The sequence below is a fragment of the Bactrocera tryoni genome, chromosome 3 (genome assembly GCF_016617805.1).
Source record: "Bactrocera tryoni isolate S06 chromosome 3, CSIRO_BtryS06_freeze2, whole genome shotgun sequence".
Lineage (NCBI taxonomy): Eukaryota > Metazoa > Arthropoda > Insecta > Diptera > Tephritidae > Bactrocera > Bactrocera tryoni.
Genome location: NC_052501.1, coordinates 24,700,589 through 24,726,329, shown reverse-complemented (window position 1 = coordinate 24,726,329; position 25,741 = coordinate 24,700,589). Strand labels below are relative to the sequence as shown.

Here is a 25,741-nt window from a genome sequence, read left to right as displayed (position 1 = left end):
CTACACTTTCAAGTTTCAACTGTTCTAAATAAATTAATTGTCTCATATTTGGGCACTTCCTGTGTGTAACGGTATCCTCACAGAGTGCTTTTATGCAGCGAATGCATTGCTGCAACCAACAGCTGATTTTGGCGATATCCATCATTTCCTTTTGATCGTACTTCGGCGTCGGTTACTGCAAATTTTTAATTTGTTTAATAAAATCTGTGCGTGTTTGCTTTGAAAGTGTGTAGTATTTAGTTTTTTAAGCAATAAGAGTAAAGTGCTTGTGTGTTTAAATGCAGACGTTATGTTTTGTACGTTTACTATTCGCTTCTTGGAAAAATTTGCATTTTACAATTGTTAACCTTTAGTGAAAGTGGACTATTCTATGTAAAAGTTGCTAAAATGTAATCTTCTTAAATTTAACCGGAGATTAATGTCGAAGAGCATCCGTTTTAACGAATTTGAAATAAAAATGCTTTATTTCTGGCGCAAAATAATTCCAATGCCACATCGGTTGTGTGATAGGTAAGGACCACCAAGCAACATCTTGGAAGTCTTATGTTAATTAGGTGGCTACAAATGTAATTTTTGCATCGTTTAATAAGAATTTGAAAATTGCAATTTCAAATTAATGTCACTGTGAAGGGAAGTGTATAAAATAGGTAGTTGAAACTTGAAAGTGCAGCGGTTCCTTCATTGTACATAGTTTTTATGCACATTTGTACATATATACGTACATTAATGTGTTTATTTTTCTTTTTTTTTATATTTTGCTAGGCGCTTGTTACGTTTTATGTTCGTTATGCAATGTTACCGCTAATTATTGTTAATGATAAACGTTTTTATTGCACAATTACAAATAATACTCGTTCTATTGTTACTATTAGGTTGCTTAGTACTTTCATCGATTTACTATATGTATTTTTTTATTTAGAGTACAGGTAATACGTATTTTATTGAATTTTACGTAGCATATTCCCTGTGTTTTCATCAATCAGTTATATTTGTGTTTATTAAGTTTTATTTATTTAATTTGTATTTTTAATTCCTTTTTTATTATTTTTGTTTATTTTTTTAGTATTGTTATTTTATTTATTTAAATTATTGTAATTTTCATACTACTGCTTTCAACTACCTTTAGCACTTAAAAAATTCGATTTTCCTTTGTTTTTATACATATTACAAATTTTACGTTACATAATAATACACAAAATTTTCGGCAGATAAACTGCTACTTAGGATACTAATTTGTTTTACATATTTGTTAATAATCAGTTATTTACCTACTCATACAAGTGAGTAGGTAAACGCAATAGTTTGCTCGTTTGGCCCAAACAAAAACACAATCTGCTTGCATTAGCTCTCAGGCAAATTGCCATGCTCAACTTTAAACATTTGCATTTTATAATTTATTTATACTATATATTTCATATCTATTTACAATAACAATGCTAATATCATAACACAATCTTCTTTTTGCAGGTAGGTACTCATACGGGGACATAAGGCGGCGGTTGAGGGTAGCGATCCTTGGAGGTTGCAGGTGTTTGATTGGTGGCATTCCATTTTTATGGGGAGAGTGATATTCACAAGAAATTACACATACAATTAATTATGCAATATTTACAAACGCGTACGGTACTCGAAGAGAGTTTGTGCATGGTGAATAACAGAAAAAATTATCGGACGAGTGATGGTAAAAATAAAGTGAATATAAAAGTCATTACAGCAGTTGCGCGTCATCATTACAGTTTTCCGGTGAAGTGATGTTTTTGAAATTGTATCTCTTGCGGTGAGTGTTTTTCGAAATTTTTAGTTGAGCATATTATAATTAACCTTGAAAGTTTTAATTTATTGATTTGTCGGTTGCCTAAATCTTGCGGTAAAGCAGTCTCCTTACGTAATTGTAATTTGTCGAGCTTAAACTCAAATTAAAAAAAACTTATTTTGGTGTTATCTCACTATTGCTGTGACCTACAAGCTTTTGTTTTCATATTTTTTTTGTAAAAAAAAAAACTTTTTCATGTGCGAAATACGTTTAGTCCTCGGCTGAGACCTATTGTGCGATCATTCCAATCTCAGTTAGCTCCAACACAGTTATTTTTCTCAGTAAGGCAAACGAAACCACCGAATTATTTCGCCATAAAATTAATATTTTTTGAAAACAAAGGTCGGAAAGAATTATTTTTTTTGGTTCCAACACTGATTTTGTTCGAAGTAAAACAAAGGAAATTACCGACTTTTTTCGATTTTTGGCTTAAATTAATATTTTTATCAAAAATTATATATTTTTAAACTACCACTCAACCACCACGAAATGCCAAACATTATGCTCGCTTGTCCAAAAGCTTATATTTAAAACACTCGTTTTTTTAATATGCAAACCCCGTTTACATCGGGGATTTTCGCTAACCATCAATACAATAACAACAGTGCACGAACGCTTATCTAATAGTTTTTACAATTTCGTCGCCGGATGCGCAGATTGACTGTCATAAGGTCTAAGCAAATATGGAAGTTTCCATTTAGTGTGCTGTAAAGTGCCTTGGGTCCAAGGCTCGTTTGACTTTGTAGTTTTGTACCATTTACGGCCTTAGCAATTGAACGCGTTGCATAACTGCAACGATGTTGCACGTATGACAGTGGTTATTGTTGTTATTGGCGACTATGTACACCTTGCAACAGAGGTGACTCGTTAATTGATGTGCCTTGGTCCATGTTTTGCGCCAAGCAAGCGACAGCAACAAAAGTACAGCCGCGCACCAAAATCGCTGCCCAGCCGATAGACTGACACACGCTAACGGTGTGCGATGCTACAAAATTTGTGCGAACATTGAAATTGACAGCTGAGCTGGCAAAGCCGCCTGTTGCTGCGACGCATCTGGCTGCACTTGCTGGTGTTGCTGCCGCCGTGTTGCAAGGTGTGTGGCAAGTGAGTGCGGCGCATGCATGCTGGTCGGCTTTGTAGTGCCTGCTGCACCCTCCAACGTTGCACTCTGCATCGGTGCAACTCTGCGTCTCCTTACACCCCTCTTTATTGGCAAATCGTCTATTGCTTGCGCCTCCAACGCTTTGCCGTCGAGCGCTTTTGTGTCAGCCGGCTCGTAGGTGGCTTGGGCGCGATTCGCATAAGCCGCCAGCGATGTGGATGCTGCCGTAAATGTGGTTGTTGCTGCTGCACCGCTGTATATGCCGTTCTTAGCAGCTGCTCTACTGCTGCCCTCTTCTATTTCATTGTTTTTGTTGTCGTCGTCGATTTTTGGCTTCTCTTCAGCGAAGCGTGCCAAGTAGTGCACGAGACCACCGTTCACGTAACCGAGCACTGCGCCATCGTTTTGTAGCTGCTGCTGTTCCTCTTGCTGTTGTTGTTGTTGCAGATGCAGTTGCTGCGCTTGTGTCTGCTGCAATGGCGGTTGCTGGTGTCGCAACAGTTGTGGTGGAAACTCGAATTTTCTACTACGCTCCGCTGAATCGCCGTTGTGTTATGGAATTTGTTGTAATGCCAAATGCGCCGCTGCTTCCGTTGCGTTTTTGTTGGAGCGCGCACGATCCAGCGACTCCTTGAGTAGGCGTTCACTCTCTTGGCGTACTATACGTGCGTGAGTAATAGCAAATGGGAGAGAGAGGGGAGAAAAAGAGAGCAATGTTAGTTTTGAGGGTAAATAATTGGTCAAGGTTCATTATGCGTTTATTGAAAAGGTTAACTCAAATTGAAAACAAATAATTAATAGGTTGCACCGTCGTATCTTACGCATTCGAGCTGTTCTTTTTTGTGTGTTATTCTCTTATTCTCTTATTTCTTATTATCTTTTTACTTTTGGGGCGGGAATGTACACTTTCGTTGTTCACAATCACTTTTTTCTCTAAAATTTGGCTTTCGTTTGTAGCTTTTTGTTTGAACTGCGATTGAAGTAAATGCCTGTTGATGAGTCCTTATTAACTCTCATCAATCCAGACTATTTACTTTAAGCACAGTTTAACATATTTTGCGAAGTGAAATAATTATTTAATATTAAATTTGGTATTTTTGTGTTTCTTATGCAAGTTATGACCATGAAAGTTAAGTTTAAGTTAATAACAAAGGTAAAAGTTTCAAATAAAATATTAGATACAAAAATTAGCTTAAATTTATAACTCAATACTAAGTGAGATAGTTTTATATCGTACGGTGGCTGTATGATATAGTAGTCCGATCTGAATCAGGTTCTTTGTAGAATATAGTCGGACGAAAGTTTGCTCGACGATTGGAATTTAAGTAAGCTCTGCCTAATTCACAAACCGGGATCTGTGTCAACTACCGTGGGATAAGACTCCTCAAAATAAGGTTCTATCGAGCGTATTGTATGAACAATCAACAAACTGATTGGACCTTATCAGTCTGGCTTTAGACCTGGAGAACTACCAATTGACCCGCTGGACATTCAACAACTGATCACCATACTGCAAATCTTGGAAAAGACCAATGAATAGAGAATCAACACACAGCAGCCTACCGTCGATTTCAAAGCTGCTTTTGACAGCACGAAAAGGAGCTGCCTTTATGCCGCGATGTCTGAATTTGGTATCCCCGCAAAACTGACACGGCTGTGTAATATGTAATATGTGCAATACCAAAAGCTCCGTCAGGATCGAGAAGGACCTATCCGACCGGTTGGATAGGCCTAGGCTAGGTTTCAGACAAGGCCACTTCTTACCGTGCGACTTCCTCAATCTATTCCTAGATAAAATAATTCGAGCTGCAGAGCCGATGACAACATCTGATGAGTCGGAATGGATGAAACACTCCAGCTCTGAGAGCATTAGACGCAGTACCCGCCGGGGGAGACCAGGTGGAAAAGGACCTGACTACACTTGGAATCTCCAATTGTCGGCAAACAGCGAAAAGAGAGAACGACTGGCGCGCTGTTGAAAACAGGGCTAAAAGTGAGGGATAGACGGACATGGCTATATTAACTCAGCTCGTCCCGCTGATCATTTATATACTGTGAAGAATAAATGAGGGAGATCTCAAAAGCGTTCAGTACTCTGCAACAATGTTACACCAAAAACTCATTAAATCATGCCCGCGTCATGGTTCCATATCTTCGGTCCTATTTATATACATATGTATGTATCCTTTATAGGGTTTCCGAGACCTTCTTCTGTTAAAAATTTGTGTTAAACTTAATATACCCTCTTCGGAGTGTAATATCTGTATACATACTTCTTTCCAATCTACTCCTTCCTATTTGTTTGTCGTATGTTCTTCAAAAATTCGGTAAAATAAGAGAGAGATTTTTAAGCTCTAAAAGATTTCTAATCCTATAGTGCTTTGAAGCTCATTTTTATTCAGTTCGAAGTTTTGCGGTCAAGCTTAATTAAAACCACCTATCTATAAAGAAACCCAGAAATAGCAAAGTATTTAACCTCAGTGGTAAGAGCTTTTCATAAGCTTTGTAAGCTCTAAGCGATCTCTAGTCCTACAGAGCTTTGAAGCTCTTCTAATTGACTCGCTAAAAAGTTTGCGAAGTATCAAGGCTCAAAAATGAGAGCTTTTAATTATCTTTCTATTCTTTGAAGCTTATGTAATTAAGTGTGATATTTTGCGATCAGGCCTAGAGACTCTTTACAAAAAAATTCTGATTTAAAGAAGTATCAAGCTTCGAGTATTATAGCTTTGGTTGAGTCAGTATACAGCTTTCCGGTCAAGCTTAATTAAAATAGATTTGCTATATACACTAAAGTATTGAAATATGAAGTTTCGGGAACGAAAGCTTGACTTCGGAGCCTTCTAGTTTGCTTAGACTTTTCAAATGAGAGACTATTCATTAAGCATATTATTGAGATCGTAGACAACTTCCGTATCCGTATTTTACTACAACCAACCAACCAGAGAAAAGGTTTCTATATAAGTGTTTGTGGAACTAGAGCTTTTGTGTAACCCGGAGCTTTTTTATAAGTACATATTCGCAAAATGAGCGCAGCTAAAATGTTTGACCTAAAATTGAGTTCACAAAGGCATTGCTTCCAATACATGTGTACAATGTGAATATGCTAAAAAGCTCCGCTTAAAAGCTCCTCGAGCTTTATTTGCTTTTTAAGTGCGCGCATTTGTAAACTATCATAGAAATTGCAAATTCCGCAATAAATGTGTTATATCACTCGTATATACTTCACTTATGTACAAACCCCTCCTGCACTATCTAACCCCCCTTCCGTGCATCCGGAGCAGCGCTCAAAATTAATTTGCACACTTTCCATGCTGTTTGCTTTCGTGTCGCCACATCAAATAACCCATACAAGTACAACAACAACAACAACTATTAGAAAGTGACGTGTAATAAAATGTCCAATAACAAGAACAACAACAACAACAACGACACTTTCACAGTTACACCACTCAAGCGCGCAGCCTTATAAAGTGTCACAATTGCTGCTGCCGTCGCTGTGGCATGCAACGAGCACGTCAATACGGTAACCATTGCAAAATCACACACACACACACACGCAACGTGTGTGCATACAAATTACTGAAAATTTAATTAAAAATTTGTTTGCACACGTTGTTGGCAACGCCGCCGAACGCCGGGTAAAGCACAAAAGCCGAACTGAAAACTTCCAACAACCAAGCGCCAAGCCCGACAAAGAAACGAATAAAAATTACCCCAAAATAGCTAACAAAGTTAATCATCAAGCTAGTGTGGCACGGGTTTCGGTGTGCGGGGTTGACAACGCGCCACCAGATAACGGCAAGCAAAAAGTGCAGCGTGTTGCATAAAACCAGCACACCCAAAGCTGGTGAAAGAGTTGAAAAATGCGCACGACAAAGTTGCCACAATGGCGAATTTTTCGCATAACGGTGCATAGCAGCAGGGGCCGAGGCATAAAAGCCATAATTTTTAGCTTTATTAATTTCATATGCCACAGCAAGGGCAGTATTTGACAAAAGTATGAAGCGCAGCATGAACATATTGGCTGGCTATGTAACCAATAGCCTTGAAACAAAAAATTCAAAAATCAAAAACAAAAAAGTCCCAAACAAAAAGTTGGCTAAATATTCATAGTAATCAGTGTAACTTTCGTCTGCACGGGTTTTGCTTGTAATTTCAGTTAATTCAATTAGATAAATAGTGGCAGGAAGCCGCATATTTGCACGCCAGCAATGCAAAGGAGCAAACTTTTGCTCGTGGCAAGCTGTTGGATGGCTGCTTGAAGGCTGAGCGTTGCATGAAGCATGGCGCACGGAGAATGTTTGGATTGGTGATGCTGGGATTGAGCATGCTTGGATTGAGGATGGTTGGATGGTTGAACGGCTTGCTGTTGGTTGGCTGGTGGTTGCCTGAATTGCTAAAGCTTGGCAGCTTCGTCGTCGTCGTCGCTTCGCTGGCAGCCATTGTGTCCAAGAGTGTTGTTAATTTGTTTGTTTTGTGCTGCTCGAAGTTGTACTTCAAAGTTGAGTGGCGTGTAAACATGCAACACCACATAGCCACACTATCATAGGCGCACATTAGTACATATACACGCACACACAGACGCTCTCGCGCATGTGTAATAGTTTTGTTGCCTTGCAAACTTGCCACAATGGTCGACGTCGGCTGCCAATTTTCACTCAATTATACTTTTTCTTGCGGCCAAATTGGTTTAAATGGCTTAAACTATTATGAAGACAAGTCAGGCAAGCAGCCAATGTGCACTGTGCCGCGCTTGTACACTTGTGTGCCACAATGTGGCAACTTTATGCTGTATGTTTTGCGCCTCCCACACACACACACACATCCTGAAGCATGTATACATCTACACCTATCTCGAAAAGTTTGTGTGTTCTTGCGCCGGCAACAGTTTTGTGGCTTTGCATGGCAGTTTGTGTGCTTGTGTGCGTGTTTGTGTTAGTGCCATTGTTTCTTAAAGACTTTAAGCCTCACTCGGTCGTCGAAGTTTTACTTCATATTGTTAAGTGATTTTTCTCACTGTTATATTTGTTATAGCATATTTGTAGTTGCATTGCGGTTTGTGGTTGGTGGTTGATGGTTTTGTGGCGGGAAACATGTTGAAAGTGCCAAAAATGAAAGTGGTGCGAAGTAAGTGTATTTGCATAGTTTCGGCATGCAAAAATATGACAACAATATGCTTGAAATATTTTAGAAATTTATATGTAGTTATATACATCCATATATCCATTCATATGTACATACATTTGCAACATTTTGCTTTTTAAGTGATATGGAACTTTTACTTAAAAGAAAACACAGGCCAAATTTTTAGTCTTTAATAATTCGTAAATTTTATGGCATTTAATTTTTGAACAAAATTGTTTAGAATTATCCCGCCATTGAGTTCTATAAAGGCCACTCTAAAAGGTCATTTGAAAAATCGCGGCCTGGCACATAGATGGCGCTACTAGAATTAAATCCATATAATTTTTAGTTAGTCTGAACCTTGAAAAGGCGCTTGTATGAATTTCACAGCTGTCGGAGCATTAGTTTCTGAATTATATCATTTTGAGTGAAGCTACTTTTGTTATTGTGAAAAAAATGGATAAAAAGAAATTTCGCGTGTTGATAAAATACTTCCTTTTAAAGGCGAAAAATATAGTTGAAGCAAGAACTTGGCTTGATAGCGAAGATCATTTCACTCCGAACTCCAATCGACAGTCCTCCGAGTAGACTGCAAACGATGTTGAAAGCGTGAAAAACGCAACAGTCGGCTGTCAAGGTTATAACGTGTGTATTTTAGGATGCGTATGGAATACTGTTAATTGAGTACCTTGAAAAGGGAAGGAACAGCGAATTTTGCATAGTGTTATTGAATTGTCTGCCGGCCGAAATCGCCGAAAACGGCTGTCAGAGAAAATGATGTCCGTGAATTGGGCTCCGAATTGCCTCGGCATTCACCGTATTCTCCAGATCGGGCATAAAATTCAAAAAAAAGTAGTTTAACGGGGTCAAAACACTTAATCTATTGTAATTGATCATCCTGCGTGGGTCATGTCAAGCTGTCTTGTTATTTTTGTTCAGTGTTGTTTGGCATTTCATCATGGAAAGTCTTATGTCTGAAAAACGTTTAAAAATCGTTCAAATTTATTACGATTTACGTTCTGTAAAGAATGTGTTTCCCGTATTTTGTTCAACTTATGGTCAACATAATCGGCCTACTATTCGCAAAACTATCACCCATCTTAAGACCCAGCTTTCATTATTGGATAATATTCTACCGAATAGAACAGCAGTGAAGAAAATATAGCAGCCGTACCTGAGAGTGTGCACGAATACCGTATAGAGTCGAATCGGCGCTGTTCACAGCAACTCGGACTGAAGTATAGAACGACTTGGCACATTTTGAGTCGAGATCTTATATTAAAAAACTAACAGTATTTTACAGCTTGTGCAAGAACTGCAGCCGCTCGACTTTCGCAAGCGACTAAGCTTCGCACTCTAGGCTCTTAAAAAGTTCCAAGAAGATCTGACGTTTTCGAGCCAAATTTTGTTCAGCGATGAGGCATATTTCAGGCAAAGAGTAACCTGAAGAGATTCAAAAGCTGCCATTTCATCTAAAAAAAAACGGTTTGGTGTGGTTTGTGGGCCGGTAGTATCATAGGTTCATATTTCTTCAAAAATGATGTCAGTCGTAAATGGCGATCTTTATCGTGACGTTAAAACTTACTAATTGATGACTGAAATTGAAACTCGTGATGTTGGCGGTATTGGTTTCAACAAGACGGCGCCACTTACCACACATCGCATCAATCAAAGGATTTATTGAGAGAACACTTTAGTGAGCAGATAATTTCACGTTTTGGGTCGATCAGTTGGACCCCAATATCGCACCTTTAGACTTTTTCCTGAAAAGTTTATGCGGACAATCCCGATTCAATTCAGGCCTTGGAGCAAAACATTACGAGTGTCGTTCGCCAGTGACCAGTCGAAATGCTTGAACGAGTCATTGAAAATTGAACTCAACGGATGGACCTTCTGAGACGAAGTTGCGGCCAACATTTGAAAGAAATGAATAATCAAAAAATAATCATAATAATCATTTCCCATTAAATTTAAAGTTTCTGCGATTTTTCTTTAAAAAAGTAGGAAACCTTGAAAGGTATCGCCCTTTAAATAGTATATGTATAACGTGAAATCGTATTGATCTGTTTCAAGTAGTACCAAAGTTGAGCCGGACGTTCCAAGCATACATATGTACATACATATATTCGTCATCTGCAGATTTTCTATAGATTTCTACAGATGATATAATAATAAATAATATAAGGTATTTCATTAACGAATAAAATCTTTTTAATGTCCTCTTCAAATGCCTTCGAGTATTTCATGAATATCTTTATTGATTGTAAAATCATGTCGAAAAGTTTTCTATTGAAAATCATAAGAAACAAGAAAACTAAAAAGATCTAATAATAGAAAAATTGCGTTGGTTAAAATTGGCTATTAACACTCTTTCAGTAAAGTTTCACACCACAATAACCGAAGCAAAGGAAAATCTTCTCGAATTCACACTTCGTTCAACACATTTTCACCTGCACAAAATCGTCATGAAATAAATGGAAAAGCAAAAACACACCCACTCTAAGGCATACAACAAACTATAATATTTCGAGTGCCGGTGACATGCAAGCTGATGCTCTACACCTGCCCCGCTGGGCACCGAACCGAGTCGACACCGCAACACTTTTTAGGGAAAAACTTTTACCGCACCATTAAACACTGCCACTCAAAAGTGGATGGACAAAAGCAAGCAGAGATACACAACGAAGGACATCACGAGACGACGACATTACTGCAACCCTAACTCACTCTCGCCCGCGACCCGTATATCTTCACCGTTTTGCGCACTCGCGTGTAGAACATTTGACTTAAAAGGTACTTAAGATGCAAAAAAGTTAAAAGCACGACAAAACATCAAAGGACTATATGCCAAAAATTAGCAAAAGCAAAACAAAACCAAAAAGGAAAGTAAAACAAAATAAAAGAAAAAGAAACTGAATGAAAGTAAGAGAAACAGAACAAAAAGTAAAGAAAACCGAAACAAGTAGCAACAAAAACCAGCTGTCTTGCTAAAAACTATGACAAAGTTGAGCAAGGTATGCAGCTAGAAACGAGAGTTGGAGCACAGATTCCCAACAGCGTAACTGTCAAGCAAAAACTCGGTTGTTGTTAACAACAAAAAGTGAGCTGAGAAACTTTTAAATAAAAAATTAAAATCTATTCATGCAACTTGCAGCATACAACTTTTGTCAGGTGATTTTCACAAAATATTTAGAATTGCAGTGCTTTGGTTAAAAGTAGACACTCTTAGAGAGTGGTTAGGCAGCTGCTTAGGTGAAGTTGGCGCAATTTTGTTTTAGCATTTTAGCTTGGTATTGCAGTTGGTCGAATCATGTGGTAAGGAGAGACAATGCGCCATTTCCATTGTGTTTATGAGTTCAAAGAATTTTTGTGGCAAATTTTTATTGCGGAACAATTATTGAGATGCAAAAGATTACATACGGATCGACTTGGCGCATTTAACGTCTAGATTTTATATTAAAAGCGTATAAAATACAAAATCGTGTGATATAATACCGCTAATCCAGCTTCGAATCAGGCATTGATGCAAAACATCATGCGTGTCATTCACCAATTACCAGTCGCAATGCTCGCACGAGTTACGAAAAATTGGACTCAACGGATGGACTATCCGAGATGTAGACGCGGCCACTATTTGAAAGAGATAACCTTAAAAAAATAAATGCCAAATAATGTTCTTTCGAATTATAATAAACATTCTTCATTAAATTTGAAGTTTTATATGTTTTTTCTTAAAAAAAGTTGGGAACCTCGAAATATATCACCCTTTTACTATGTCTGAGGTAGTCAACTAAATTTCTTCATGACAAGCACAAAGAGAGTAGAATATGTAACGACAGAGATGTAATAAATTGATTTTTTTTTCACGATAATCTGCAATATGGTCTTTAACCTCAATTTTAGCAAAACTTAATAAGTAAAAATGGTCTTACAATATACAATATGGACAAAAATGACTGTAATCATTTTTTTAAATTCGAATGAATAATATCTTAACATAAAACGATCGATCTATACATTTAAATGACGATAATTTGTATCAATTTATAGATATTGGATGAGTAGGTGGGTCGGTCGGTATCATAATTTGTCTTAATGAGCTAGTCTTCTAAGATGTCTGATTTAGCAATTATTTACTCAAGTTCAAATATTTCAATTCTTACTTTTGACTTAAGTTATATAATTATAATAACATAAACTCGTGGAGAATTGCTGGCAAAAACAACGCACGAACGAAAACAATGATAACTGTGTATTTCCAAAAAAACAAAACCCAAAACTAATCCTTGAAATGAATTTGAGGTGTTTTAAAGTTATGTGCGTTGAAAAAAATTTCATTTTCGAAAGTATAAACAGCAAACATCATGAAAATTCATATTTTATATTATATTTTTATAGCGAGCAAGAGTTTATACACACTTCTATATATGTAAATATGTATTTGCCTGCGCAAACAGAGTGCATTGACTGCATACGCTCTTTTGACATGGCTTGCAGCATGGCGAGTTAAACACCATGTCTCGGCAACCACGCCGCTCCGAGCACACATGTTGTTGCATGACGCACACTTGTTCGTATTTTTGCAACAATTTTCATATATTTCCAACTAACGCTCGCAACCGCACTGCGATTTTATTTTCGATTTTATTTTTTTGCCTTTTTTAATTTTTGTTGTCACACACTGTTTGTTTGTGTTGTTGCTTTTCGGCACTCACTTTAATATCACTATTTGCACAGAAGAGCACTGCGCTGCCAGCCTCGTGCCTGACATGCCCTAAATGCAGCTAGTGTTGATTGCCATGTGGCAACTGCCGAGCTGCAAAGTGACTACAACGTGCAACATTGCTGCAACAACAGCTAGTTTGCGTTGTTTTTTGGTTTTTTTCTCATTATTTTTTTTGTGTTTTTACTTTTTTGTTTTTTTTTTTCATTTTTGGTATTTTTGTTTGTTTTTGTTTTTTTCTTTTTTGTTTTTGTTTTGGTTTCCTTGCCTTGTTTACAGCTGTGCGCTTTTTAATATTTGCACGTCACACCAGGCGATGTAAGCCAACCAAGCAGTCGGCAGCTAGCAACGTGCAACCAATGTCACCACAAGTGGCAACAACACTGCCAGCAAGGAGCAGTAGTCTGACAAAGGCGGGCAGTGTGTTAGTGGCAACATTGTATAACCTACTTTGCCGTTTCGAAAATAAGAGCACACACATACATACACACAAATGTTTAACGGTATATAAATAAATATTCCATAAACACTAGTTGGAGAGCTGAGGCGCCGTAGCGGCGGCAAACGGTGGACAGCTGGACGGTGGCGGAAGTGAGGAGCTGAGGCTGTTGAGGCTTGGTTGGGCTGAAGGATGGATGAGCAGCGCGCCGCCACCGGAAATGTGTTGCAAATGAGCGCAGCTGGGGAGCGTGGCTGCCTATTGTTCACAAAATCCGTTCGTTTTGTATATACATATGTGTGTGTGTGTATGTGTAACTAGTGTGCCACACGCCATGTCACAAGGTTGCAACAACGCCACCGTCATTTGCATAAAACTTGTGATGACAATGGCAACTATGCGCTGGGGTTCAAAGCTATGTATATATATATATGTATATATATATATATATATATATGCGTGTGCGTGTGTATGCGTGAGTGTAAAGTCGCTGAAGGCCCAACTGCAAATTCCGTGCGGGTCAGTGCTTTTTCACAATCCCGTAAGCGTAGCGCGTCGCATATTTGATGCCACATACATTCATTACATGCGACACCTCCCCACTTCTTTGCCATCACGACTGTCCTCCTCACGGCCGCGCTTCCGGCCCACGCCCCTATCAAACATGGCACATTTGAGCCCCCAAAGCGTACCGTTATAATGTACTGGTGTCTCGCGCGACATTGAGTGTATCTTCTTGCTCGGTCCCGGATGGTGTGTCGCATGGCTGGAGGAGTGTGTTAGCGTCAACACCACAACGAGTACGCTGGCGCATGCCAAGCAGAAAAATACAGTCATCACAATGCAAACGATACGTTTGCGTTTGCGATGCGCCTCCTCATCTTCGTCCGTTTCGTCGCTGAGCGATTTCTTTTTGAGCGCCTTGTGCGCTTGAGCGCCACTCATCGACGCCTTGCGTCCGGCCACTTTGTGATGGAATGGACGTAGCACTTGCTCGAAGGCAGCATCGCTGAGTTCGTACGTCAGCGACGGTTTACGTTCGAACGAGGGACGTTTCTCCTCCATGAAGGCGGTAGCTGCTGTAGCAGAGGTTGGCGTCAACGCCAACGGACGTGGACTACGCTTGATGTCCTCTACCGTGCCGCCGACCGCACTGGACAATGGACGACTGTTGCGTCGGTGGGGTGATGTGAGCTCGAACTCGTTGCCCGTCACAGCGGTGGGTGGGTAGGCGCTATCGCCAATGAAACTCTTCGATTTCTTGGTCGCACTCAGTGTTTCGCGGTAGGTGCGTAAACGCATGCTGGCGCTGTGCAATGCTTTCGCCTGTTTGACGCTGGCGCTGGCGTTGGTGCCCTGAAAGGCGGCGGCTGCGGCAAGTACGCTGGGCCGTTGATGTACTTGCAGCTCTTCGAGGTTGTTTGGCGATAGGTAGAGCGAGCGTCCGTGTTGTGCGCCGCGTTTAAAGTGATAGGCGGCCGTGGCTGCGGCAGCGGCGCTATGCAGTTGCAGCGCATGCGGTGAGTGACCATGTACTGCAGCTGCGGCTGCTGCTGCTGCCGAAGTTGATGGGCGTGCATCCAATTCTAGGCTTTGTGAGCTATGCTGACGTGTGTGTGGATGTTCGCCGCGCTTCTTGAGGCTGCTCGACGACGCTGAGGGCGGGTGCGTGCCACCATGTGTCATGACTGCTGCGCCGCTGCCATCTTCGAAAGAGCCCGAACTCTTACGCGCCAGTAAAACAGCTGCGGCGCGTTGTGCTGCAGCCACCTCCATGCCGATATCCTCCATTTTTGTGCTGCTATTGCTGCGCGAACGTGATTCGACGAAGAGCTCGTTTTCTAATGATAGGTTCTGTTGTGGAAATAGCGATGCGGCTGTACGACCCTCCAGCGATTCCATAAGTTCGTCATTAAGCGATGGATGTCGTATTTGCGATTCGACAACCGACTCCGGTTTGATGCTGGGTCGTCGTCCAGGATCATTGAACGAACGATGTGAACGACAACCACGGCGACTAGGCGAAGGCGAACGACTCAACTCTTTGCCGGCACTAGCACCGCTGGGATGTCCGGGCATAAGAAAATTGCCGCGCACCGAACTTGTACGTCTACTCGAGGACGCCGATGAGCCTTGCGTCGCTGCCGCTGCTGCGGACAATAGCATCTGATCCATTGTGGCGGCGGAATCTTGCTGTGCGTGAAACGAATGGGTTTTCTTCATCTGAAAAGTGGAAGCCGGATGTACGTCAATTGTGTCAGAGCGTCGAAACATATTCTTTTTAAGCGGGTGCGTAGCGCTGACCGTATGTCGATGAGACGACGACGACGGCGGCAGCATATAGTCATCGATGAATTGTATTGGCGAACTGCTGCCGCCACGTATACCACCACCGAGCGCGCCCACATCTTCGCCCAGACTACTGCTGCTGACCAAGTAGATGTCCGGCTGATGTGCCAACGGTACGCGCACCGGCAACGGACTAACCGCATGCGACGTCGGCGAGCTAGTTGAACTCGAATGATGTTGGTGTTGTTGCTGCTGCTGCTGTTGCTGTTGTTGTTGTTGATGTCGCGCATGCGCCACCATATTTTGAAACGTATGTAGGCTGTGTTGTTGCTGTTGCTGGTGATGTTGTTGACGCGCCGACAGCGCGGGCGAGACGACGCGACTACCATCGCCATGCATTTGATGCGTCGGTATCGCCAACGTTTGTGGCGGCGCCGAACGCAACGGCAGCGGTGAGGCGGAACGATGTATCAGCGGTTGTTCGACAATCATCGTGTCATCCAGCATCATTGTGGGTGGTGAGCCAGTGCCACCACCACCACCACCAATAGGTGGCGCATAATTGTCGATGGCCATCGATAGCGAACGACTGATGGCTTTCAGTTTGGGTGGCTTTTTCTTGGTGGCGGGATTGTCAAAGGACGACTTGCCCGGCGTATTGTACTCGTAATCAAGGTCAGCAGCGATGGCGGCGCCGTGGTGGGTCATGTAACTGTGGCCAGCAGCAGCGGTGGAGGCGGCGGCAGCATGTTGATGATGGTGACTACTACCGCTGGCGCCGCGCTCCATACGGTAGTAATAGTGGTAGTAGGGGTGCCTATTATTATAGTAATGTGCAATTGTGGTGCTGGTGTGGGATTTGGCGGGCGGGAAGGGTTACAATTACAATTACGGTGTACAAATACAACAAATGTTACGTTTACGTTTACGTCTACGATGACGTTGATGTACAAGGCGTTAGCTGTTATGCTTATTACTCTTACTCTTACTCTTACTTTTACGCTTACGTTTATGATAACGTTGATAACTACGTATACGTTTACGCTTACGTTTACGGTGACACTTAAAGTGCGTTGGTGTGACGGTAATTTTGCGTACACTTGCTTTACTGGTGATTTACAAAAGGCTGGTGATTGGCTGGAGGTTGTGGTTTTGGTGGTGGTGGTGGTTTTGGTGGTTGTGGTGCTGATTTGGTGAAGGACTGGACTTTATAAGCAAAATTGGTGTTGTTGGTGGTTTTGGTGGTAAAATATATATATATATATTTATCAAACGGTTAGGTGCTCTATTTATAGTGATAATTATGATGGTGGTGTTATTGGTGGTAGGTGTCTTTGCTAGCTAGCTGGGTTTATTGCTTGGGTGCGTTTATGTTACGAGCAACTTGCATACAATTACATTACGTTATGAGCGTTAAAAGTAAAAAAAAAGGCCTACGCAATCCTCAGACACACTTTACAATTTATGTTTTGAGTTGTTTCTGGTTTTGGTTTTGATTTTGGTTTCGGTTTTGGAAGCGTTCAAGCGTTTGTAGCGCACATATAACTGTATTGGAGTGTATGAGCAAGCAAGCGTGTGAGCGTGTGAGCGAGCGAGCGAGCGACAACTAAATTTTGCAAAATATATTTCTACTCAAAATAAGTACTCAAGCCTTTCTAGTGTTATTATTGTTACTGTTTTTCTTTTACTTTTTATTTTACTTTGTTTTTACTTTTCTATTGGAAGCGCTTATGCGTGAGTCTCTATCTATATGTAAAATACGATGTGAGCGTGCGTGCTGGCATGAGTGTTTGAGAGCGGCTACACACTACATTGGAGTTGTTTTTGTTTTTCTTCTTATGCTTGTTTGTTGTTGTTGTTACCGATTGTGCGCGCAATACATTTGTGAGCGTATGAGTTATGTGGCCAGCGTGTAAATAATTGTTGCTCACGAACGCCTGAGTGTTTTATTTGTAATGAGTTGAGTTGAGCTGAGTTGAGTTGAGCTCAGTTGAGTTGAGTTGAGTTGTTTTTGCTTCACAATTGCTTATCAGTTTCCGCTTCTTCTTCGTTTGCTTATTGTAACGCTCACTTTTCCAAGCACCTTGTTGTTGTGTTTTCTACTTGGTGTTGAGTTGTTTTCGAAAGCTCATTTGTTTGAGTGCAATTTTATTTATTTATATATTTTTTGTTTAATTTCGTGCATTTACAAGTTCGTACTCATTTAGCTCTGTGTCATAGTTACATTTCTTATTATTTAAATTTATTTTTATTAAAATGTTTCTTGTTCTGTTTTTGTTTTTCTTCTCTGTTTATTTGGTGTTAGTTTACGCTTTCTTACATTCGTGTCATACACAGCTTAAAGCATAGTTTTGTATGTAAATTTATGAGTAAAATTAGTGCTATCTCTTTTTATTAGACTTTGCATTTATCACTTGGTGCAAGTTGTGTTGTATTTGTTGCATCAACATAACCATTTCGCTTTTAAATAAAAACAGTAATCACAACTAGAATTAGACGAGAAGAAAAAATAGACAAAAATACATATATATTTGTAGAATAATTTTTAGCGAATTCGAATAGAAATGAGTGCTTATTGGAGTTGGGTTGAGTGAGTCAGTGAATGTGAGTGTGAGTGGCAGATTAAATGAGTGAAGATAGCGTGCAATTGGATACTGCAAGCAATGCTTTGGTAAATGAAAAAAATATATATTTAGTACTTGAGTGAAAATATTGCAAAAATTTGAGTGGTTTTGAAAAATGAGATAATAATTTTGCATAATTTTTAATTACGTTTGTTTCATTTTGAATTGCGATAATTAGTGTTAAAAAAAAATAGTGAGTTAAAATATTTGCGACTGAATGCTAATTTGAGAGGAAAAGTGAGCTATAATTGAATAAAAAGATTAACTGAGTGTAAATTTAAATATTTGGAGTGGAACTTTAGTTAAATTTTAGCTACAGAGACAATAAACTATATGTTGATTTTTAGAGAAAAATGGTGCCAAAAAAGCATTAAAAATTTGTAAAAATTTAGAAAAATAAAAAATTTTTAGTGCAATTTTAATTAAAATTTTTACAGAGAAAATAAAGTGTTTGTTGATTTTTAAAGAAAGATGGTGCCAAAAAGAAAGATTTAAAATTTGTGAAAATTTATAAAAATAAAAAAAAATTTGAGTGGATTTTGAATGCAATTCTTTTTTACTTACTTTTTAGAGAAAAAATGTAAGAGGTAGGTAAGAGTAAAAATTTATGAAAATCTATAAAAATTAAAAAAAAATTGAGTGGAGTTTGAGTGAAATTTTAATTCAAACTTTTTTATTTATGGTGATAATAAAAAATATATTGATTCTTATAGAAAAAAGTGCCAAAAGGTGGGAGCAAAAATTTGTGAAAATTTATAAAAATAAATAATTGAGTAGATTTGTGAGTGAAATTTTAATAAAAATGTTTATCGAGAAAATAAAAGATATGTTGATTTTTAAAGAAAAATTGCCAAAAAGAAGGAGTAAAAGTTTGTGAAAAATTTATGAAAATAAAAAAATTTTGAGGGCATTTTGAGTGAAATTTAAATTAAAATTTTACAGAGTAAATAAAAGTATGTTAATTTTTAAAGAAAAAAGTGCCAAAACGTGGGGCGCAAAAATTTGTGAAAATTTATAAAAATAAAAAATTTTTAGTGGATTTTGAGTGAAATTTTAATTAAAATTTTCAGAGAAAATAAAAGACAATTTTAAAGAAAAAAGATACCAAGAGGTAATTTGTGAAAACATATATACATATAAAAAATGTTGTTTTGGAGTTTTAATTAAAATTAAATCTGAATAAAAATTTTACTCAATTTATTAAAAATTTTGAACTTTTAAAATATGAAAGATTTCCAGTCGATATAAGTTAAATAATCAATTTTAATGCAAAGTATGAAAAAGGTTTGTAAGAAAGAAAAAAAATAAACAGAAGAATTGAGTGAGTGAAAATTTAGTATATTTGTATTAACATTAAAAACCATAGTAGCAATTGATGTGAATGTAGCAAATTTGAGTGAGCGGCTTAAGGAGTCTCAGAAAAGTTTTAGTAACGGTGAAAATATATTGAGTGAGAATTTTCTCTACTCAAAAGTGAATTTTCAGTAAAAACAGTAGTAAAAATGCGGATGTGACAGTTTGAGTAAGTTGTTTAAGGAGTCTAAAAAAACTAAAGTAAAAGTGAAAATAAATTGAGCAAGATTATTTTATACTCAAAATTGGATTTCAGTACATTATATTTGTGTCTGTTTGCAAAATTTGGGTGAAAATAAAAAGTAATAAACAAAAAGGAATTGAGTGAGTTAAAATTGGGTATATACCGATGTATGTATAAATACTAAAAACTGAAGTAGCAATAGAAGTGAGTTTGAGTGATTTAAAATAAATTATTCTACAGTTAATTGGTGTAAGAGTGAGTTTTAATATTCCTACATAGCGTGTTAATGAGTGAATATTTTAAGATTATAAATACATTTATGTCATAGGAAATAAACATTTGTGCTAAAGCGAATACTTTGCTGTTAATAAAAAATTTGAATACCTTAAAATTATATCTAAATCTATTGGTAATACTTTTTTTTTTTGAATGAAAATCGTGCAAATATATAAAATATTAAATAATAATATTAATAATTAATATAAAATAATACTACGTTTAAATCTCAATGTCACTTTTAGTACTATCATAACATATGCACATATGTGTTAAAATTTTTCCACCAACAAAGAATGTTCAAGAAAGAGCGCGAAAGTGCAAACTGAGCAATTTCATTTGAATTTTTGAGTGTTTAAGTGAAGGGAGCGTTTTCTACTCTTTAATATTAGTACTTTTTGACTTATTTTTTTTGCGTCATTGAATTGAGTGTTTTTTGGATTTAAGTTTTTTCTATTTTTGACTCATTGAATTGAGTGTTTTTGGGATTTGAGTTTTTTCTATTTTGACTCATTGAATTGAGTGTTTTTTGGATTTGAGTTTTTTCTATTTTTGACTCATTGAATTGAGTGTTCTTCAAATTTGATTTTTTTTTACTTTTGACACGTTCAGTTGAGTGATTTTTTGGATTTGAGTTTTTTGTAATTTTTGGCTAATTGAATTGAGTATTTTTTTTTAATATTAGTTTTTTTTATTTACTTTAATTTTTATTTTATAACTCATTTGTTATAAATATGTTTTGTTTATTTTTTATATCCCAAATTTGCAAGATGCAACTCGATAAAATATTTTCTTGAACTACTTTTCCCAGAGCAAAAAAGTGTTTTATTTTCTACCCTCTGTATTTCAATTATCAAAACATTCTAATTAATTTTAACTAAAAAAATTTCTAAATATACTTTTACGCTTATAAAAATAAACTCTATTTCTGCTCCACTGATATCGGAGTACAGTCTTATTAATGACAGTCACATTACCGCAGACATAGACATATGTAAACGAGTACACACACGCAAAGCGACACAAATATGATTGATGATTAACCTGCAAGTCAATAAACCGCGCTCTCACACAAACACCTAAAATTTGTTCTCCTTCCATTATATCATCTTTCTCAATCCCTACACCGTTATTTTCAGCCGCTACTAACCACAAAACTTTCCCGGCTTTCACACAAACACAGGCATATCTAAGACAAACGGTTAAAAACAACAAAAAAACACAACGAAAAGGTTCACAAATACTCCTCAACCGCTTCAACACTTGACAGGCGAGTGCCATAAATAATGTCAGTCAGTATATCAGTGAGTCAGTGTGCAGCGACAATTTGAAGTGTGTCGTGTCGCCTCTTGTCACAAACTCACTTTTGCAAGCGCTAAGATAATTTATCATCTGTATCTGTCTGCACAATGATGGATATCCGTTAGTTGCTGTAGTTGTTGTTACATTTGTTTTTGTTGTATTTGGTATTATACAAGTGTACTATGCACGTATATGGCTTGCTTCTGTGTGTTTGTGTGGCTACCAACTTGATAGCCCCACTCAGCTCTCAATTTGTATAAGTATGTATGCATATATGTGTATGTTCTTGTATATGACACTATGTAGTATATATTTTGTCCCAACTTCCGTTAAGAGTTAACCCTAAACGGAAATTTTACATGATAAACTCTCCGAATGCTGACCGAACTTCATATTTTAAATACATACACCATACATTTTTTGATTGTTGAGGTGTTTTTTTTTTTTGTTTTCAGTTGGGAGATATCCATTTTTGATTATCCCCTTTAGTATTGTAGGGACATAAAGTGCTTGAAGTGCCCTTCGCGTTTAGCTTTTATGTGCTTTTAAGTGCGTGTTTAGCTCAATTGTCGTAAAATTATTTGCTGTTGTAGTTGTAAAGGGAATAAAAATGATTGCGGGTGCTTTTTTTAATTTTTTTATGGAGAAGAAAATTTATTAATATTATTGCTCATTCATTTTAAAGGAGAGTGTTGCTACTCAGAGAAACTATTTGCCGTTAAAGAGAAATAAGTAAGAGGAAGACAATTGAGAACTATTTGCCGTTATAAAGAGAAATATTCTAGAAGAAGTCTTTTGAGAACTCTCTACGCACTTTAATTTGCGGAATTAGTAAATTGTCCACGCTATTCCGAACAAACTCCTAATTGAGTCAATTAAGAAGCTGTTTTAAATGCATATTCGATTAATATAAATATTATATATTAAAAAACATATGTACATATGTACTTAGTAAGTTACATTAATTTTTTTCTCATTGTTTCTATTTAAACCATGTTACCATATTTTACAAAGTTTAATATCAAATCAAAAATTTATTTACGAAAATAATTTTCGAACATCTTTTTCGAAGTTAAATTTTTTTTTGATTTTTTTTTTATTTCATAATTATTACAAATTATAATTGTTTAGTTATAACACTGTAAGCTTTTAATACAGTTTTCTACTTGCGAATATTTCAAATTAAAAAAAAATATATTTTGCGGAATAGGTGGCAACTCCCCAAATTATTGTCATAATAACCATAGGCTGGAAAGTATTCTATATTAAAAATTAATATGTTATTTTTATAATTTATTTGAAAATCTAGTAAATATGACAATGCACTTCTACTATAGGCTTGCCAAGGGTGCACATATTGCTTATTATTCTTTAAGTTTTGGATAATTTAATTTTTACTGTTTAAAGCAAGCGGCAAGCCTTTTGCTCTAAGCTTCAAATATTTGCAAATTCACTCCAATTTCTATGCCTAAAGAAACCCTTAAGAAGATTTCTTCTTACTACTTTTCAAGTCATTTACACACATATATCTTTATATACATACATATGTACATATACACAAGTGGCAACTCTAAATTTTCTCTTGGCTAATTTATTATTTAATTAAATCATATTAGCTATTATATATGTTTTTGCGATAAGCACTCGTTTATTGCTAATATACATATTTATATAATATTCTTATTAAAAATTTAATCAGTGTGGCAACGTCTTTAAATTTTTTGTACTTAGAATGTAACACTGAAGGTTTAGTATTTCACATATAAACAATATCAAATATTGCATTTATATATATTTTTTTTATGTTTGAAAGTTGGGTGGCAACTCTGTTATTTTTTTGTTATAAACTTTCTTAAATTACTTGCTTTGGTTATTATAATTTTAATATGCTTTGTGAGTTTTCAAGTTGTTTAATTTTTTGTATTTAAATAAAGATGGCAACCCTATTTTAAAAACTTAAGATTTAGAAACAAAAATTCTAGGTTCAAAAATTTTTCTCTTTGATATCATTTACAACTAAAAATGGATGCATATAAGTTGCTATATACAATATTATTGAAATTGTTGTTTTTTCGTTTGAAAGTTGGGTGGCAACTCTGTTATTGTTTTTTGACAAAAATTCGCTTAAATACTTTGCTTTGATCATAAGATTTTCAATTGTGAATTTTCAAAATTTCGATTTTTTTTTAAATTTAAATACAGAAGGTAACCCTGTTTCGAAAGTTTTAGATTTAAAAAACAAAAAGGAAAAGACTCTAGGTGCACAAAAAAGTTTCTTTTTACTATCAATTACAACTAAAAATACAATTTCATATGAGTGCTTATATACAATATTATTGAAATTTTTGCTGGTATAATCTACACAAACAAATACGGCAACATTATTCGCTGACATAATTATGTACTACTCGTCTATGTATGCGCTTAAATTATTGCCAATATGCCATAAATGAAACTAAATGCAGTCAACTAGTCAAACTAGCATGCTTTCATTTTATTATACGTATAAGTCTATATGCATACACACATACATATATACACACATACATACGTATTTCTATATGTAATTTTGAACTATTCGTCTAACTTTGCAATCAGAGTTAATTCAATTTCATATTTCATGCCAAGCTGCATATAAATTGCATTCACTGCGCACATTAGAGCGCCATCAGCAAAGCTTCAAGGGCTTTTAAGAGCTTAGCATATTGGAAATTTATTCTAAATGTGAAACAAAAATAAATTTCGAAATTTCTGCTGACATATCCAATCACCAAATTGTGCAAATTATGCCACTGAAAGCCAGTGATTTATGTTTTTGGTGCAATTAAAATGATCACTTAAGCCAGCTTTGTTTCGATAAGCTGCTTGGAAGCTTAATACGCGTACAAATATAGATACATATATACACATACTTTCTATACACAATTTTCTCACTGTGCGTCCCTAGAGTTTTCTTTCATCCACTGAAACTTTGTAAATTTTGCAGCGTTAATTTTTTATAATCATCACTTCGCGCTGTTCTTGGTGGCGCCTGCGGATATGCAATGATTTCTGATTTAATTATTCTTCATTTAGCGCTTTCACAATTACTTCCAAGTGAAGGCAGCTTTTCACAGCAGCACTTGCAATTGCTGAAGCGTTTGTCGTTGGGTTTGCGCAAATTTTAAGATGAAAATGCATTTAATGGATTTTTAATACCCGTCGTTAGATGTCTAAGTGCGCTTCAAGGCGTTGACGCCAGGCGGATTAGTAAATTCATTGCAGACGCAAGCGCTAGAATACTATTTTCGTTTGAGTACTTTAAATTTGAAGTACTTTAGATTCATAGCGTTTGTTTTGAGATTATTTTGTATAAAGACTTAAACATTGCTTCGGCATTGGTTTCACAGTCTTCTGGAGCAAAGTTTACGCTTAAATAGCTGAGTTGATACTGAAATTTCTCAGTCTTATTAATATCTTACGGTATTTTTGTTCGAATTCGAGATTCGAGATTTTTGAAGCTAGCTTTTACTGTATATCTTAATCATATCACCCAATACCTAACCTCAAAACATTTTGATCTCAAAAGCCTGTTCTAATATACATATATTCTCTCACTCTAGTAATGCTAAAACACAACTAAAAAGTGTACTAAACTTGCCCCGCTCACATCGATACGGCACAGAGTTAGATCTCAATTGACGTCTTGCTTTCTATCACATTCATTGAAGGCAAGCTCCTGCGTTCCTGTGAGATCATTTTGACATAGAGTAGAACGCAGGAAATCTACTGAACTACTTGCCTTTTGCAAATCTTTCATCTCGACGCAGTTTTAGGAGTTCTAGACATCTATGCGGTAAGGCAAAGACTGACGCTAGTTGTTAAAGCTGTATAGAGAAGGTTGAGTTGGAAGCATCTACGCACTTTCTTCTCCGTCGCCTTCTCAGCAAATTTGTGATAGGCTCAAAGCGCTTTGCCGATTTGTAAGGGTCTTATGATCTATTATATAAGATATTTATTAGGTATCATAACGGACCGTCATACTAAGCTGTCCAAGTGAGATCCCTATTAGGATTGACCCCTTCTCTGACTCTCTTCTTTCCCAACCGAATCCCTCCTAAAATTATATAATACTATAAGACCTTCGTTAATTTCTGTCATTTGACATTATATCATCTCATTTCACCTCATATCATGTCATCCGATCTCATTCCATCTCACCTAATCTTATCTCATCTCATCTCATCTCATCTCATCTCATCTCATCTCATCTCATCTCATCTCATCTCATCTCATTTCACCTCACCTCATCTCATGTCATCTCATCTCATCTCATCTCATTTCATCTCACCCTAAATAGGGCATTTTATGTTGGCTAGGAAACTTATAGCAGCCAGAGTGAAACAACGTATACCCTATATAATATACATATAGGTATATGGTATATAAGTGATCAGCTTGACGGGCACAGTCGATTTAGCCAAGTCTGTAGGTTTGTACATACAAGAATTAGACCTTAATTTTTGGAAAACA

The 25,741-nt window shown here is 37.0% G+C and overlaps 1 protein-coding gene across 3 annotated transcripts in view; it reads right to left on the bottom strand.

The window, feature by feature from the left end:
- Window positions 1-3,442: 3,442 nt before the first annotated feature.
- LOC120772772 overlaps window positions 3,443-25,741 on the bottom strand; it is a 497,265-nt gene continuing 474,966 nt past the window's right edge. For 2 of the 3 annotated variants that reach the window (XM_040101545.1, XM_040101546.1), the window contains one exon: window positions 3,443-3,574. In XM_040101545.1, coding sequence (XP_039957479.1) covers window positions 3,468-3,574 — 107 coding nt within the window. In that variant the 3' untranslated portion in view covers window positions 3,443-3,467. Of the gene's footprint in view, window positions 3,575-13,893; window positions 17,977-25,741 lie in introns of all 3 variants that reach the window. The other variant, XM_040101547.1, reaches the window with a different exon arrangement.